Source organism: Poromitra crassiceps (genome assembly GCF_964638095.1).
Source record: "Poromitra crassiceps genome assembly, chromosome: 11".
NCBI classification, from domain to species: Eukaryota; Metazoa; Chordata; class Actinopteri; order Beryciformes; family Melamphaidae; genus Poromitra; species Poromitra crassiceps.
Window position 1 is genome coordinate 51,137,205 of NC_139643.1, and position 17,865 is coordinate 51,155,069.

Here is a 17,865-nt window from a genome sequence, read left to right on the forward strand (position 1 = left end):
TGTGTGTGTGTGTGTAAGAGACTCTCTCTCCCTCATCCTTTACTTTACTTTACTTTATTGCATTTAGCAGACGCTTTTATCCAAAGCGACTTAATATACAATTACAATTTATGAACATATCAGATAAGAACAAATTAAAGAGAGAAACATAGGTAACAGTCAAATGTAAACATTAAGATAAGTTAAAAGCAACAAATGTAGCAGTGAGATGTAACAGTAGCATTAACCATTATGGAAGACCCAGGTGTCGTCCAAAGAGGTGGCTTTTCAGCCTCCGGCGGAAAATAGGAAGGGTTTGGGCCAGCACGACCGAAGGGGGAAGCTCATTCCACCATTGTGGAGCCAATGAGGAGAACAGGCGCGAACGGGACAGACGACTACCAGGCGTCATCCTCGTCTCCACTCACTCACTCTGAGTGACATCACAGGAGTTTCCCTCCAGAGGAAACTCTTGTTTTAAAAGCTGCTCACAGACTCAGTCAGTCACTCAGAGCAGCAGAGCACCTGGAAGGAGAGGAGCGATCAGAAAGCCTTTGGATAAGTCTGATAGAAGCCTGATAGAAGCCAGACTCTTTTGCTTTTGACCAGCTTGAATCGACTGTTAGAAGCCATGGAAGGAGACTGTGTAGTGCAGCTGGAAGCCTCAGTTTCAGAGGCCGGGAAACAAACAACACACGGCATCAACAACAACAACAAAAACAACAACAAACACGTGTGGAAGCTGGCTGGAGCCCTGCTGGCCGTCACGCTCTGCCTCGCCGCTGCCATCCTCTTCAGCGGCCACGCCACAGAGTCACACGCTGACAACGCTGACGGTGAGAACTTCCTCCAAAGTCATTTCTCTCACAAGTTCAACACTGCCTCTCTCTGGAGTTCAGACCAGGGTTCAACCAGGATGGGTTTTAAACTGGATACTGATCGCACCAGAATCTGAAATAGGAAGCTTTGGGGTTACTATGATGGACTGGATGTGAAAACCAGTCTGCAAGTTCATTCACATTTTCTAATCATCTGTCTTCTCTCCTCTCCAGACCTTCACCATATGTTGAGACAAACCTCTGGGAACCTAAGTCTAAGAGCTGCCATTCATCTAGAAGGTAAATACAAACTCCACATATTCTGCATAAGAACACCTTGCTGGAAATTACTTTGTCTGACAGACTGTAAAATGCCAGGAAAAAGCAGATACTTTCTAGACTGATAGTCCAGTCAAAACCTTATGTTCATTAAGATGCCATTATTTTACTCCAGTGGTTCTTAAGGGGGATCTAGGGTTTCTTGAGGAGCTTCTATGGGTCCTTGAGAAGGTTTCCACAGCAAAATGATGAATAGTTTAATTTCACTATGTAATTAATCAGAAAGGATCCTAATTAGAAATGTATGAGAATGAATGTTATCCCTCCATAGTGTAGACAGCACTACAATTCAATACTGAATCTATAACAACTGAAATCTTTCCATATGTACAGTAGGACTAAATCAAGGGTCAAAGCAGGATCCACGGCCTAATTTATTTATATGTATTATTTTATTTATTTTAGGTTACAATGATGATGATATGAAAAGGTTTCTTATTGCTCACTGTATGTATTGTATGAACTCCACATTCACCTCCATCACCACCTCTCTCTGCTCGTCCCACAGGAGAACACAACCCTGAGCTGAAGACCTCTGTGCAGTGGAAAGATGATGTCGACCAGTCCCACTCTCAGGGAGGGCTGAAGCTCAAACACAACCAGATCGTGATCCCTCAGACCGGCCTGTACTTCGTCTACAGCCAGGCCTCGTTCAGGGTCAGCTGCCACAGCCACGCCGACGCCACCGCCACGCCCCTGGGCCACAGGTCCGAGCCCCTGGTGCACCTGGGCCACAGCGTGCAGCGGTGGTCCAGGTCATACGGGAGAGACGACGAGAAGACGTATGAGACCATTCTGCACTCTGTTCGCACCGCCTGCCAGAGGACGGCGAGCCAGGAGCCAGACGCAGAAGGAAAATGGTTTGGTGCCGTTTACATGGGAGCAGTGTTCCACCTGAAGAGAGGGGACCTGCTGAGGACCGTGATGGAGGAGGCACTGCTGGGACAACTGGAAGAGGGGGCGGGGAAGACCTTCTTTGGGGTGTTTGCCTTGTGAGAACACACAAGGTTGTAACAAAACAGCCAGTAACTGTAAAGCAAGCTACATGAACCTGTAGCAGTTTTATTAGTGGGCTCACTGTGTAATGATGTACAACCATAGAAATGTCTATAGGTCTACATTATCATGTGATGTACTATGTACTACCTTCTTAGTCTCAGTACCTTTTGCTGTACTGCAATGCACTTCTCAGCCAAACTACTGTCTTTGGAATGTTTTTAAGAATGTATTTACTGCATATTGAATGTCACTACAGTCTGACAATGTGGAGGAGCAGATATATTTAATTTTAATTTTGTCTATTTATAATACATAATTTATTTGTATCTGTGTATTTATTTATTTATTTGTTTATTTGTCTATTTGTGTATTTATTTATTTATGTATGTATGTATGTATGTATGTATGTATGTATGTATGTATGTATGTATGTATGTATGTATGTATTTATTTATTGCAATGAATGTCCTGACTAGCCTATCATTTATTGCAATTGTTTTTTGATTGTAGCCTTTGACTTTATTTGATGTTCTCAATCTGTACAGTCTTTTATACATTATTTATTCGATTATTTATGAATTTAATTAATTTATTGAAATTTGTACACTAAAAATTTGTCATGGTGCCTAATTAAAAAGAAAAAAAAAACAGTTGTACTCTCAGTATATCAAGATTAGAATTTCTCCCCTCTGGTGAAAGCCACCGCACCTCCAGGTCCCTCCTCTCATGTAGAAGCTCCTCTGTAGTGTGGGCTTTCATGTGGTTGACACAGTTGTGCGAGTGATGCACTGCTCCATTCCACTGGAACGGAAGTGAAGACTTGATGGAGTGCAGAGTCAGACCACATGGTGATAGTAGTATGCATACTTATGCATAGCTACTGTATATGCTAAGTATTATCATGGAAGCTGCTACTATCACTCAACTATTAGTATGGAGGCCACTGTCACTTAACATAGTTTATGCTAAAATGTTAGCATAGAGGCTACTGTCACTCAGTGCATGCTAAAGTGTTAGCATAGAGGCTACTGTCACTCAACATAGTGCATGCTAAAGTGTTAGTATAGAGGCTACTGTCACTCAACATAGTGCATGCTAAAGTGTTAGCATAGAGGCTACTGTCACTCAACATAGTGCATGCTAAAGTGTTAGCATGGAGGCTAAGTAGCCTATCACTCAACATACTGCCCTATATGAAACCGCCTACTAGCAGTATACTGATTTGGCACACAGTCAGGACGCTGAAGTGGTCTTGTAAGATCATGGCTGTCCCCTCCCACCCCGGACACAAACTCTTTGAAAAACTCCCCCTTGGCAAGAAACGTCTGTCAGCCCTAGTCCCGCTTGCCAGACTCCCTCTCTGCACCGGGAGAGAGTCTGGCTGGTAATACCCCCACTCTGGTATAGATATAAAAATATATATAAGATATAAAAAAGATATAAAAATGCACTGTTTACCTTTACAACCATCCACCGAAAGTATCAAGCAGGCCGGCTTCATTGCACAATCCACATTCAGCGTGTAGCAACAAGCTAGTGTTGTTGTTGTTTCACAGCGGCGCAGGCATTTCAGATAGACAGATTCAACACAGAGGAAGCGGAAAGGAAATCCATAAATGGTCGCAGCCGGTCAGTCAAAGCGGGTCGTAGCCAATGGCAGAGCTTTCAGGAGCGGAAAGGGATTTTCTTCAGTCAGTACCTAACCTCGCGTCACCAGGCTCTTCTCGGCGAGAAAGAGCCTGGCTTCCGCTCACAATTGATTTTGTCACCCTACCTGGTTCCGGCCTAGAGCCCGCCCTAGACCGGATGGGCAGCGTTTCTAGCTCGTCAACTTTTACGTTAACTTGACAATTTGACCCAAGTATCAGAACGGCAAACAACAAAACAAAAGATGGACGTACCGAACGAAGTTTTTGAAGAAATTATTTTAGAAACATTGCGGATTCACAATCTCACATCTTTTAAGCCAATACAGGAGCTTTGCATCAGACAATTAATCGAGGCAAGAGACGTCAAGCTAACGGCAACAAATACGTTTTTTGGCGCACTGCCTTCCGGTGTTCATTCTGGTTCCGTGGTTTACGCCCCATGACAAAAAGCGGGGTGAAAGGTGCCCAGACTAGTCGGTACCAATGGCAGAGCTCTTACCAGCAGCAGCCTGCTCCCATGAAGTCAGACTTATGAAGACCAGACGATCTCACCACAACAACAGCTTCTACCCAACTGCCATCGGCCTCATCACCAAGGCCCCAAAACAAACCTCTACCAAGGAGCCTCCCTACCAGTCTTTGTGTCTCCCATTTCCTGCAGGAGCTGTTGAAGCAGCTACAGATCTTAGAACACATCTATGACTATTTTAGTCCTGTTCTTATTACAGCTGCTACTGTTACTACTGTTGTAACTGTGCATCACTATTACTGTTATGCTCTTACTTATTATAGTTGTTACTGGTATCATTATTACTGCCATTACTGTGCATCTCTCTTTCTCTCTCTCTCTCTCTCTCTCTCTCTCTCTCTCTCTCTCTCTCTCTCTCTCTCTCTCTCTCTCTCAACCCACCCACTCATGGCAGATGAACGCCCACCAAGAGCCTGGTCTGCTCAAGTTGGTATTCCTCGTTAAAGGTATTTTCCGTGCCTCCGTCGCCAAGTGCTGCTTTGTTGGGTCATTGTTTCAATTGTCACATGACCTCACAGTAAAATCGCCAGCGCATAATAATAATAATATAATAATAATAATAATATAATAATATAATAATATAATAATATAATAATATAATAATAATAATAATAATAATATAATAGCAAAGGCATGTGAGAATTGTTTCAATTGTTGGGTCTAAAATAAAGAGCCTGGTCTCCTACCTGCTCTATAAAGCACCTTGGCATAACTCCTGTTATGATTTAGTTCTAGATAAATATATCAATATGAAATTGATTGATTGATAGAACACAGTTGAATCCCCTACTGACATAAGCCCCCCATAGTCAGAGTTGTGACTTTAATCTCAGAGTTTAGAATTCTGAGTTTAAAGTAGATAGGCTACTGCATAGGTGTTTCTTTGGTAGGTTAGTAGGTGGTTCCGAATGCTAAAGTGTTAGCATTGACCACCAGAGCCAACCATCTACCAAGCAGGGAGGGGCACATGGGTGTCTCTGGTGTCTCTGGAAAAAATGAAAGAACAGAAATGGAGATCAGGTGGAGTCCAAGCTGATATGACAGAGACCACCATAACCACATGAGCGGATATTCATAATCATATCCTGCAATATGAGATATTACAGAGCAGCAGTGAGAGGAGGAGGGGCATTCAATGTTCCTCTAATCTCACACTTCCCTTCCATCTCACTGTAGAATGCTCTCCTCCTACTCTACTACTACATCTCCCTCGCTGGAAAGACCATGAAGGAGAGAGGTGTGAACTTAGTCATTCTCTCTGAATGAGATGTCAAGTGAAATGCAGAACTTCATTAGCACTGAGCAATAACATTCTGCTTATGAAACATAACATATTTTTTGGACTATTTACCACCAGGAACTGAAAATACTACTAATGAGGGAAGTTTGCAGCCTTTTTCTTACTTTTAGTTCCTATTTCTACTTAACACATTCAGCTCCTGTTAACATGGTCAGTTCTGTTATTCATAGGTGTAGTGCCGGTAGAACGCGGGGGAACGGCGTTCCCATACTTCTCCAACGGGTGTTTTGTGTGTGTCAGTGTGTGTGTGCATGTCGAGCCAATAAAACGAGTGAAACTTGGCAACGTTGTCATTCGTCCTATATTTAAGGTGGGCTGAATGATTCACACAGCATCAACTCGCGGCTTGAAGAAAGAAGCAAACATTCCACCTTAACTATATTTAAGGTGGGCTGAATGATTCACACAGCATCAACTCGTGGCTTGAAGGAAAAGGAAACATTCCACCTTAACTAGCTACAGCGCGGGGGAAACCTCAGTTTAATAAAAGCTATACTGAAACAGCTACTGGCTGTTTCAGCATCAAAATATTTTTTTTCCCCCTAGTAGCCTACATCACTTTAACAAGTAAAGATGAAAAAGGCAGCCAAACATCCTTTCATTTTTCAGACAAGCTGTTAAAAAGGTACGTTTACAAACATGAAGAAACTGTTAAAAGCGTGTTTCTTTTCAACACGGTTGAATCAAAAGTTAGCGTTAATCACCCCATTGCAATTTGCATCCAGAAAATCACACAAGTTGCACAAGGCATTGATCATCATTTGGCACGGCGGCCGGCATTTTTAGAATTTTGTGGTGAATTAATTCACCACAGAATTCTGTGGAAATGTAGTGGAGTAAAATTAATTCACCACAAAATTCTAAAAATGCCGGCCGCCGTGTCAAATGATGATCAATGCCTTGAGCAACTTGTGTGATCGCTGGTTGAGAGATTGTTTAGCTGTTTGTGTTGATAACTGACTGCTGAGTCTGCTCTGCTCTGCCCATATACGTCTTTTAGTTTCAGAGCTGCAAATGTCATGGGCTACAGACACAATTAGTTAAGTCGTGTGTCAGTGAGGTGCGTTCCCCCACTTCTCTAGATAGCACTACACCTCTGGTTATGTTTAATATATATGTGTGTGTGTGTGTGTGTGTGTGTGTGTGTGTGTGTGAGAGTGTGTGTGTGTGTGTGTGTGTGTGTGTGCTATTTACTCACAGAACTGAATAGACATGGTTAGACTCGTTCATTTCTGTGGTTTTTGATGGAGGGCCAAAAATTCAGTCTCCTTATATAGGTATGCCCACTTTATGCTAATCCCATGCAGATTTGTTTTTGCATGCAGTATAAATGTGTTATTTCCACCTATTCTAGTAGAATATTTCAAATATGGTGTCACTGCAAGTTGGAGAATCAGTGGGTATTGGCTGATCCGGTCTATATTAGACTTTCCTTTGCTGCTGTGGTTGTTTGCTGCCGTATGTCCCAACCTCCCCCCGGAGATCATCTCTTATCGTTATATCCTGTCATTTCATTTTGATCGGAAAGATGAGCGGCTGACGTAAACCGTATTCTTGTTTGTTGTTTGTTGTTTACTGTTACAGCCGGAAATGTAGGAAGATGTTCCTCTTTTCGGTGTGTGGGTTAACACAGTGATGATGAACTGATGGCGTGTCAACTCAAGACCATGTTTTTATATCACATTCTATTATTAGATCAACATGTAGTCATCTCAATCTTCCTTCAAGTTGTGCTAATCCCCCCCCCCCCCTCTTCTTGTTTCAGTTTTATATTCAAGTCGTCACAGCTAACATTGCCCTGTCATCATCTCCGCTCGTCTGAGTGGTTCTCTGTCTGACCTGCCTCTGACTACCTGGCTCCCATACTCCTGCCTGCTAATAATATCACACTCATATTACTCATCCTTGCTACTACTAGACATTTTTCTATCAAAACGGTTATATTTTCATAGACACAATGTTTACCTGAATGAGGAGGAAAATATGTTAGCTTTTCGCGCAGTGGTTCACAAGCGTGGCGGCCATTTGAGTGAGTTGTATATTGTACAGTGATGAGTGGTGAAGATCCGAGTACAAATCTACAGAGGTTCATGTATGCTATATTCAAAGGTTGAAGATCAGTTTTGGATGCATTTTGATAAACAACATCAGCATAATCAAAGAAAGGTAAAATAAGTTGAACACCAAGTTTATGTCGTACAGAACGTGTAAAACAGTTTCTTGATCTAAATAGAACGCTAGTTTCAAACTTAATTTCATCAAGTACATGATCAATATGAGGTTTGAATGTAAGCTCAGAGCTCAAGCCAAAGACCAAGATATTTAATTTGATCAACTTAATGCAGAAAGGTACCATCACTATACATTATAATTAAGTTATTCGAATTTGATTTAAGGGTATGTCTTGAACCAACGACCACGGTGAAAGATTTTGTTTTGTTGAGCAATGATTTGTTCGATAAAAGCCAGTTTTGTAGTGAATTAAAATCAGATTGAAGGGCAGTTTGAATTTGTAGCAGATTAGGTTTAGAAGTATAAATGACAGTGTCGTCTGCATAAAGTTGAACAGAAGAGTTGGAGCAGATTAAAGGTTCTACAGTTCCTGCAGTTTTGGCAGAACAGGAGCATGTGGACCCACCCTTGTTGCACTTGGCCTATTTTTACACAAGGAGGAAGTGACATACCAATGTAGATACCGACCATGACACTTTTGCAGTTTGTTTCTACTTTATAGACCGTTTCAACTCTACAACATCAATATTTGAAACAGACCCTAATGCATGTTGCACTTATTTTATTTAAGATTTATTTGACAGGGACAATACACATCAATCCACACTACAGTGTAAATGTGTCAGATATAGCCAAGAGGCTAGTTTGCATCTGTAGTCCCTGGACAAGTTAACAATATGGTCAACAGGTCACAGTATAACAATAAAACAAATAAAATTAAAAACAAAACAATATCAAGTCAACAATATAGCAATTATGATTAAAAACAAAGCAATGGGTTAGAAACAATGTGGGATTAAAAATACAAAGTGAGAGCAATGTCCACACATACAGTAGATAGATGACAGTGGTGCACTGTCATCTATCTAGAAATGAGTACAACTCTGGTGTTCTTTAAGCCAATTTTTTTAAGTATTTTTAAATAGTCCAAATGTTGGGCAGCTCCTTAAATTGAGAGGCAGACTGTTCCAGTACTGTGTGGCTCGGACAGAGAAAGCTGAACGACTAAAAGTGCTCCCTCTAAATGGAACCACACATTCCCCTCTTGAGACTGACCTCGTGAGTCTGGTGTTATTTTTTATTACGACAAACTGATTCATTGGTGGAGGGGCAAGTCCATGCAGGATTTTAAAAACAAGACAGGCATCATTGTATATTTTAAGACTGTCCAGGGTGAGTAAGTTATACTTTTTAATGATGTGACAGTGGTGGTAACGGCGGGGCTTCTTGTCCAAGATCTTTATTGCTTGCTTATAGAGGGACTGGAGTTGGTGGGAGGTTGATGATCCTGCTTGTGACCAGCTAGTTATACAGTATGATAGGTGGGAAATAATCATTGCATTCATGTAAAGCAGGGCTGCTTCTGTTGACAGGAAAGGACGGATGAATCGGAAGTTGGCGAGGCCAAACTTCACTGTATGGGTGATCTTTTTTATGTGTTTTTTAAATGTTAAGTTGGAGTCCAGAGTGATGCCGAGGTATTTAAAATCAGATACTACTTTAAGTTTTTCACCATCGATGAACACATCCGGCTGATGGACCTCTGTCGTTCTTTTGGAGAAAAACATGCAAACGGTTTTGTTGACATTCAGGTGCAAGTGTGATTGGTGCAGCCAGTTGGAGACGTTAATCAGTGCTTCAGAGAGTTTGCATGCAGCCTGTTGACGATTTTTTGCGTGAGTATAGAGAACGGTGTCATCGGCATACATTTGGAGACTGACAGATGGGCATGAAGATGGGAGATCGTTTATGTATAAACTGAAAAGGAGCGGGCCCAGTATGGATCCTTGGGGAACACCTGTATCCACAGTGAGGGCCGCTGACAGAGTGTCTCCTATGCGGACAGCTTGTTTTCTTTTGAATAAATACGAGGTCATCCAATTAATGGCAGCAGGAGAGATATTAAAGGATGATAGTTTGGATAGGAGGACCTTATGATTCACTGTGTCAAAGGCTTTCCTGAGGTCTAAAAAGACAGCGCAGACTACTCCTCCTTTGTCCATTTTAGATTTAATACATTCCAGGAGATAGCAGTTTGCTGTGTCTGTCGAGTGGTTGGACCTAAACCCAAATTGCATAGGGTGCAGGGGGTTGTGGCCCTGACTCAGGTGTACTGTGAGTTGTTCTGTCACCCACTTTTCTGCCACCTTGGACAAGATTGGCAGGATACTGATGGGCCTGAAGTTCCCAACGTCAGTTGGGTCTCCGGACTTAAATATGGGAGTGATGGCACCAAACTTCCAGGCATCAGGAAAGATTCCCTGCTTGATGGAGAGATTTACCAAATGAGCAATTGGACGGACGAGGGTGTTTTTATGTGTTTTCAGGAATGCAACATCTAGGCCATGGACATCCTTTGATTTTGAATTCCTCAGTGAGTTGATGATTTTCTCCACTGCTGTGTCAGATATTTCGGGGATTGAGAAGACTGGTTTTGTAGTGTCAATAGGTGTTGGTTCAGTGGCTGTGGTGGTTTGAAAGCTTTGGGCCAGTTCCTGAACAGACTCTATAAAAAAATGATTAAATGTATCTGAAATAATAGTAGGGTCTTGGGTTAAAGTTCCATTGATTTTGATTTCTAACTGTTTTGTGGACTGAGACTGATCTTTCCCAGTTAGTTTTTGAAGGTTTTCCCAGATCACTTTCCCATTTCCTTTTCCCTCGTTAATCACTTTTATGAAAAACCCAGCTTTGGCTTTTCTGATGTTTCGAATGACCTTGTTACGTAGGGATGTAAATACAAGTCTATCGGTGCTGAGCCCTGACTTAATTGCGCTTTTCAGGGCAAGATCTCGTTCTTTCATTTGCCTCCAGAGGTCCTCGTTGAGCCAGGGTAAAGAGGCCTTTTGTCTGGGTGCTTTTTTGGATTTTCTGCTGAAAGAGTTAAAAATATTGTCTATGGTTTTCAGAAATGTGTTGCTGCCTTTGTCTACATCTGCAAGGGATAAGACATTGGACCAGTCAATTTCCATGATAGTGTTATTAAAATTATGTAATTGATTTTTGGGAATATTTTGCTGATAGCATTTCTTGGTGGGGTTGCTGAAACGTTTTTTGTTGAGTTTCCTTATCAGCAGTGTAGTATTGTGGTCAGATAGTCCTGTCAGCAGGTTATGGGACTTAATGATTCGCTCTGGTCTGTTTGTGAACATTAAATCAATTTGGGTCTTGGATGACTTTGCTATTCTTGTTGGGCCTTGGACGATCTGGGTCAGGTTAAAGTGATCAGTGATCTCCTTTAGTTTTTTCCTAGATGGTTTATGTTCCCAGTTTATATTAAAATCTCCCATAAGGAGGAGCTCTTTCTTACCGTCACATGATTTGAGGATACTATTTAACTGTTCATAAAATAGGCTGTCAGATGAAGGGGGGCGGTATAATCCAATAAGAATAAAAGACATATGAGGGGACAGTGTAACATTAAGCCCAATACATTCAAGCATGGTTTCTTCTGGCCATTCAATGAGACTGCATTTAATGCTGTCTTTGATATAGATCAACACCCCTCCACCCCTGCCTTTGTCTCTGTCCTTTCTGAAGATCTTGTATCCAGGAACATTAAGGACAGACACAGGAGAATATTCAGTCAACCATGTCTCTGATAGACAGAAAAAATCAAGGTTTGAGTCATTCATCAAGTGTTCAATTTGATCACTTTTGGAGAGAATGCTCCTTATATTTAAATGCCCACCCAATAATCCCTTTGGTTTAGAGCGTGGGTCCCAGATAAGTTTAGCATGGTTTAGTGTTTGAAAGTAATTCCATTTACGGTGTTTCTTTATTGCTGGGTTGAGAGAAGCAAGTTTTTGTTTGATCGGCTGCATGTAAGCAGATGATTTGAGTAATGGAGTTAACACTCTGTGATCGACACGGCGTGTGTCATACAGACGGGGTGCCCTGTGTCGAATGACAGTCTCTATGGAGAAGGTGTTAGGTGTAAGGGTAGATAACAGATGTGGCCGGTAGGGGGAGCTGGCGGGAAAGGCTGTGCTCTGAGGTGACTGGGAGGAAGTGGTTAGTGGTCAATGATGTGGAGCAGAATGGGCAGCAGCGTACTGCATGTTAGCCGCTAGCATGCTACTCCCTAACCTATTTGGGTGAAGACCGTCACGGGCAAATAATGAAGGACGGTCCCAGAATAGATTAAAGTTGTTCATGAAATTAATGTAGTGGAGGCTACACTCTGACTGGAGCCAGGTGTGAAGACTGAGGATCCGACTGAACCGTGCGTCCGAGCGGCCCAGCGTGGGGATAGGGCCAGAGAGGAAGACGGACTTTCCGCTACAGTTCAACAGGGCAAAAAGGCGGAGAAAGTGGGCTTTCGTCAACTCCGACTGCTGGAGGACAGTATCATTGGTGCCGACATGCACGACTATTTTGGTGATGGTTTTCGGGAGTGTGGACAAGAGACCTGGAAGTTTTTCAATGATGTTAAATGTTGTGGCACCAGAAAAGCAATGTGTGACCGCGTTGACGAAGCGGATGTTTCGCACGATGGAATCCCCAACTATTAATGTAGTTGGGGGAACGAGTGGGGGCAGAGTGCGTGGACGTGGGTGATGCCGTATTTGAGGGCTTGGGGGCTTTGAGGACCGGGCGGCGGACTGATTGCGGATGGACCGCGATTCTGGAGACTGGGCCGGGGGACTGTTTTGAGGACGAGGGGTAAACCATACCTGACCAGAACGTGTGGGGGGTACGTGATGATGGCGGTCAGCTGGAGAGACGGCGGACAGTGTGTGCGGACCACCCGAGGGGGGTGCAGGCGACGGCGGGGGGACATCAGAGTGCGGGGGGGCGCCCTGCTCCTGCAGGATGGAGTATTTGTTGGTGGTGGTCAGTTGGGGGGCATGGGATGGACTGGGGCGAGAGAGGAGTTTACCCCCATGCTTTCCCCTACGGGCAGCAGTCCATTGCTCCCTACAGTCAGGGGTGGAGGTGGCCAGGACCTTGGGCTTGGCTCCTAGCTTTGGCCAGTGGTCATTAGCCTGGGCAGAGTTGACATTTAAACACGGGGCAGTCACGTCCTGATCCCCATTGGCTGAAGTGGCTGCACCACGGCCCACGATGACCACCATGGAGTCCGTTGAATCCAACTCGGTGGCTGCGGTGCGGACTGGGGCGCATCTGGAGACCATCGAGTCCATGATCTGCTCCTCGTCCCTGAGTTGGTGGAGGATGGAGATCCTCTCTTGCAGATCGGACACTCTCTGGGTGAGGCGATGACAGTTGTTACAGGCGGATGGTGAGGTAAGTGAAGGCATGATTTAACGGGAGTCCGGTGGTGGTTGCTGAGGAGAGATAGACAACTATGGCCAGTAACGGAGTTGGGACTGGGTAGCCTCAATAATAATCTGTAGTGTAACGTTATAGATCTAACGTTAGGCAGGTAGCAGCAGCACAGAACAAAACTTACACGCGAGGGCTACACAAGGTAGCCCACAGCGGTTGATTGGTACACACGGGAGGTCCAACAGGGAGAGAGACTTACCGGCACAGGCCCAAAGACTGGGCCTGCTGCGATGTATCAGCCTTCGGTAAGAGCCCGTGGTTTCCTCCCGGTAGATGATGTTGGTGGTAGTAGCGATCGTGTGTGTGAATGGTGTTTGTGAATTGTGTGTGTGTGTGTGTGTGTGTGTGAAAGGTGCGTGTGTGTGTGTGTGTGTGTGGGGGGGGGGGGGGGGTAGCTGGGTTAGATTGTGATTTCTGGGGAAAAGAAACAGAAAGTAGTGGCCAGTACGGGTATCTTGTAGACAGCAAAACACTAGAGTAATATTAATGATGTGTGATAGCAGGACAGTGCTAGGGCTAGACAGGAATTCAGGCAGGGATTGATCACTTACCGGCAGAGGCCCGTATAACCGGGCCTGCTGCGATGATATTGCTTCGGCAAGTGATCATGCATCCTCATCCAGGTCATGCAATCCTCCCAGTTGGTGTTGTTCAGCTAGACTGTGGCCTGGTGGAAAGCTAGGCTGTAGCTTGGTGGTAGCTGGGCTGTAGCGTGGTGCTAGGCTGTAGCCTAGAGGTGGCTGGGCTCTAGCCTGCTGGTAGCTGGGCTGAGACCTGGTGGTGGCTAGGCTGTAGCCTGTGGGTAGCTGGGCCGTAGCTTGATGGAAGCTGGGCTGGAACCTGGTGGTAGCTGGGCTGTAGCCTGGAGGTAGCTGAGCTGGAGCCTGGTGGGCTGTAGCCTGGTGACAGCCGGGCTAGTAGCTGGGCTAGCCAAATGATGGCTAGGCTGCTGGGGCCACAGCCGAGGCAGTAGGCCGGGGTTTGGTAAATCCACCAGATATCAAATGCGACGAACACCATCCAACACTTTTGGTTGAATTTCACAAAGACTGTCAGATGATGTTGAGTAGCACTCTGAGATTACAAACTAGTAAGATTTAAAACTGTAGAAAAAAGTTAAAACAGACTAGAGTGTCAGGAGCTCTCTCTGTGTGCTGCTGCTCCAAATTAACCAAATTGCTCTTGATAGCGGACATTGAAAATAAATTACTGTAATAACGCCAATGAAAACGTAACACCCTTGTTGCAGTGTTTGCTAATACAATAGCTGACAGGAAATAAAATAGGGTCCAAAAATCATAATGAGTGTGCATTGTCTAAAAGCATTGTCAATATGACTAATTATAGGTAATGCTGGAAGAATACAGCTGAAATGAGTATCTGTGTGATGACTGGGGGGCTGTTTGCTCGGCTTTTGGAGCACAATGTAACCCAGTTTCCACACAACTGACCCAGGTAGGTGACCAGTGCACCACAACATACGCCCATAATAGGGCATCCGGGTAGTGCAACAGTGTGGTGCCTACCACCACAAGGGTTGCAGGTTCAAGCCCCCATGTTCCAGTTTGGTCAGGCGTCCATGCGGGCACAATTGGTGGGTGGTAAGTTGGATTAAGGGTATGTGTCCTGATCGCTGCACTAGCGCCTCCTCTGGTCGGTCGGGCGACCTGTTCGGGGGGTAGGGGGGATAGCGTGATCCGCACGCGCTATGTCCTGCTGGTGAAACCCCTCGCTGTCAGGTGAAAAGAAGCGGCTGGCATATGTATCGCCGGAACATGTGCTAATCTACAACTCTCCCCAGATCGGCAGAGGGGGTGGAGCAATGACCGGGACAGCAGGGAGAATTGGACAGGTACAATTGGGGAGAAAATTTCAGAAAAATCTGAAGATTTTTTTAGGCTATTTTCTTAATACATTTTGCTTGTTCTTTTACATTAAGTTGATCTTTTTGTCATCTTTTTATTTCTCTATGCTCTTTTCTTGTATCAATTTTATGTAAAACACTTAGACACAGTAGTGTCACAGGTTCAGAATACATGCTACAGCATGTGCTGGGACGCGTCATCAGTGATGTTGACTGGGGTCGTGGGGTGTTTCGGGTCTGACAACATCATACACCCTCGCCCAGTAGACCCAGCCGAGGCCGATTACGACCCCGACCCGCGTCCCAGAAGCAGCCGCTCACGGATCAGCCTTCCTACTCTGTCTGCAACGTTGCCCGCGGAAGGGTTGATCACGCCCAATCCGCTGCAATAGAGTTTAGTGCTACACCGCAGTATTGAGAGACCTTCGGTGCATGGAGGGTCTAAGGCCCTGTGGGGTCATTCCAGGCCGGGCACCTCCTTCGTCTCATCAGAACCTCCGGCGGAAAAAGGCAATCCTACCATGCCGAAATTGATCAATGACAGAAATACAGTAACAGGAAGTTCCAGACTTGCACCCTGACAGAATAAACTGCTTGTGGTTTGTGGATTTTCTCTGGATTTGTGTGTGTGTGTGTGTGTGTGTGTGTGTGTGTGTGTGTGTGTGCGTGTGTGTGCGTGCGTGCGTGCGTGCGTGCGTGCGTGCGTGCGTGAATGCAGACATAAATGAAAACAATGTGGTTGACTTTTGATGTGAAAAACTAGGGATGTCCGATATTGGCTTTTTTGACGATATCCGATATGCCGATATTGTCCAACTCCTAATTTCCGATTCCGATATCAACCGATACCGATATATGCGGGCTTTTTTTCACATCACATATCTCCTGTTGTGGAATTAACACATAATGCCTACTGTTATTGTGATGCCCCACTGGATGCATTCATAAATGCAACAATGCTTTCCAAATGTAAACATTCTCCGTGCAAAATAAGAAAACTACTCCAAACAAACATTAATATCTCAAAAACTATACATCACATCGCTTATATTTTGACATTTTGAGTGAGAGCAGAAGTAGCTCAAGAGTTTGATGGCGTGTTTAAGTTGTGTGTCATTATCTCTCTTCCTCATCCTCGTATCCTCACTCACTCTGAGTGACATCACAGGAGTTTCCCTCCAGAGGAAACTCTTGTTTTAAAAGCTGCTCACAGACTCAGTCAGTCACTCAGAGCAGCAGAGCACCTGGAAGGAGAGGAGCGATCAGAAAGCCTTTGGATAAGTCTGATAGAAGCCTGATAGAAGCCAGACTCTTTTGCTTTTGACCAGCTTGAATCGACTGTTAGAAGCCATGGAAGGAGACTGTGTAGTGCAGCTGGAAGCCTCAGTTTCAGAGGCCGGGAAACAAGCAACACACGGCATCAACAACAACAACAAAAACAACAACAAACACGTGTGGAAGCTGGCTGGAGCCCTGCTGGCCGTCACGCTCTGCCTCGCCGCTGCCATCCTCTTCAGCGGCCACGCCACAGAGTCACACGCTGACAACGCTGATGGTGAGAACTTCCTCCAAAGTCATTTCTCTCACAAGTTCAACACTGCCTCTCTCTGGAGTTCAGACCAGGGTTCAACCAGGATGGGTTTTAAACTGGATACTGATTACACCAGAATCTGAAATAGGAAGCTTTGGGGTTGCTGTGATGGACTGGATGTGAAAACCAGTCTGCAAGTTCATTCACATTTTCTAACCATCTGTCTTCTCTCCTCTCCAGACCTTCACCATATGTTGAGACAAATCTCTGGGAACCTAAGTCTAAGAGCTGCCATTCATCTAGAAGGTAAATACAAACTCCACATATTCTGCATAAGAACACCTTGCTGGAAATTACTTTGTCTGACAGACATGGAAATGGAAATGAGGTCTTGAGCACATGAAACGCAGATACTTTCTAGACTGATAGTCCAGTCAAAACCTTCTGTTCATTAAGATGCCATTCCTTTAGTCCTTTAGGGTTTCTTGAGGAGCTTCTATGGGTCCTTGAGAAGGTTTCCACAGCAAAATGATGAATAGTTTAATTTCACTATGTAATTAATCATAAATGATCCTAATTAGAAATGTATGAGAATGAATGTTATCCCTCCATAGTTTAGACAGCACTACAATTCAATACTGAATCTAGAACAACTGAAATCTTTACATATGTACAGTAGGACTAAATCGAGGGTCAAAGCAGGATCCACAGCCTAATTTATTTATATGTATTATTTTATTTATTTTAGGTTACGATGATGATGATATGAAAGGGTTTCTTATTGCTCACTGTATGTATTGTATGAACTCCACATTCACCTCCATCACCGCCTCTCTCTGCTCGTCCCACAGGAGAACACAACCCTGAGCTGAAGACCTCTGTGGAGTGGAAAGATGATGTCGACCAGTCCCACTCTCAGGGAGGGCTGAAGCTCAAACACAACCAGATCGTGATCCCTCAGACCGGCCTGTACTTCGTCTACAGCCAGGCCTCGTTCAGGGTCAGCTGCCACAGCCACGCCGACGCCACCGCCACGCCCCTGGGCCACAGGTCCGAGCCCCTGGTGCACCTGGGCCACCGCGTGGAGCGGTGGTCCAGGTCGTACGGGAGAGACGACGAGTATGTGCCCATTCTGCACTCTGTTCGCACTGCCTGCCAGAGGACGGCGAGCCAGGAGCCAGACGCAGAAGGAAAATGGTTTGGTGCCGTTTACATGGGAGCGGTGTTCCACCTGGAGAGAGGGGACCTGCTGAGGACCATGATGGAGGAGGCACTGCTGGGACAGCTGGAAGAGGGGGCGGGGAAGACCTTCTTTGGGGTGTTTGCCTTGTGA

General features: G+C 44.7%; 2 protein-coding genes across 2 annotated transcripts; both read left to right on the top strand.

The window, feature by feature from the left end:
* Positions 1-610: 610 nt before the first annotated feature.
* On the top strand, positions 611-2,132 carry LOC310785099 (tumor necrosis factor-like; the record flags this gene model as incomplete). The annotated part of the gene is made up of 2 exons (XM_083646085.1): positions 611-815; positions 1,645-2,132. 2 exons carry the CDS (start codon positions 611-613, stop codon positions 2,130-2,132), a joined length of 693 nt encoding a protein of 230 aa, XP_083502211.1.
* Positions 2,133-16,351: 14,219 nt separating this feature from the next.
* LOC310785100 (tumor necrosis factor-like) lies at positions 16,352-17,865 on the top strand (the record flags this gene model as incomplete). The annotated part of the gene is made up of 2 exons (XM_083646086.1): positions 16,352-16,556; positions 17,384-17,865. 2 exons carry the CDS (start codon positions 16,352-16,354, stop codon positions 17,863-17,865), a joined length of 687 nt encoding a protein of 228 aa, XP_083502212.1.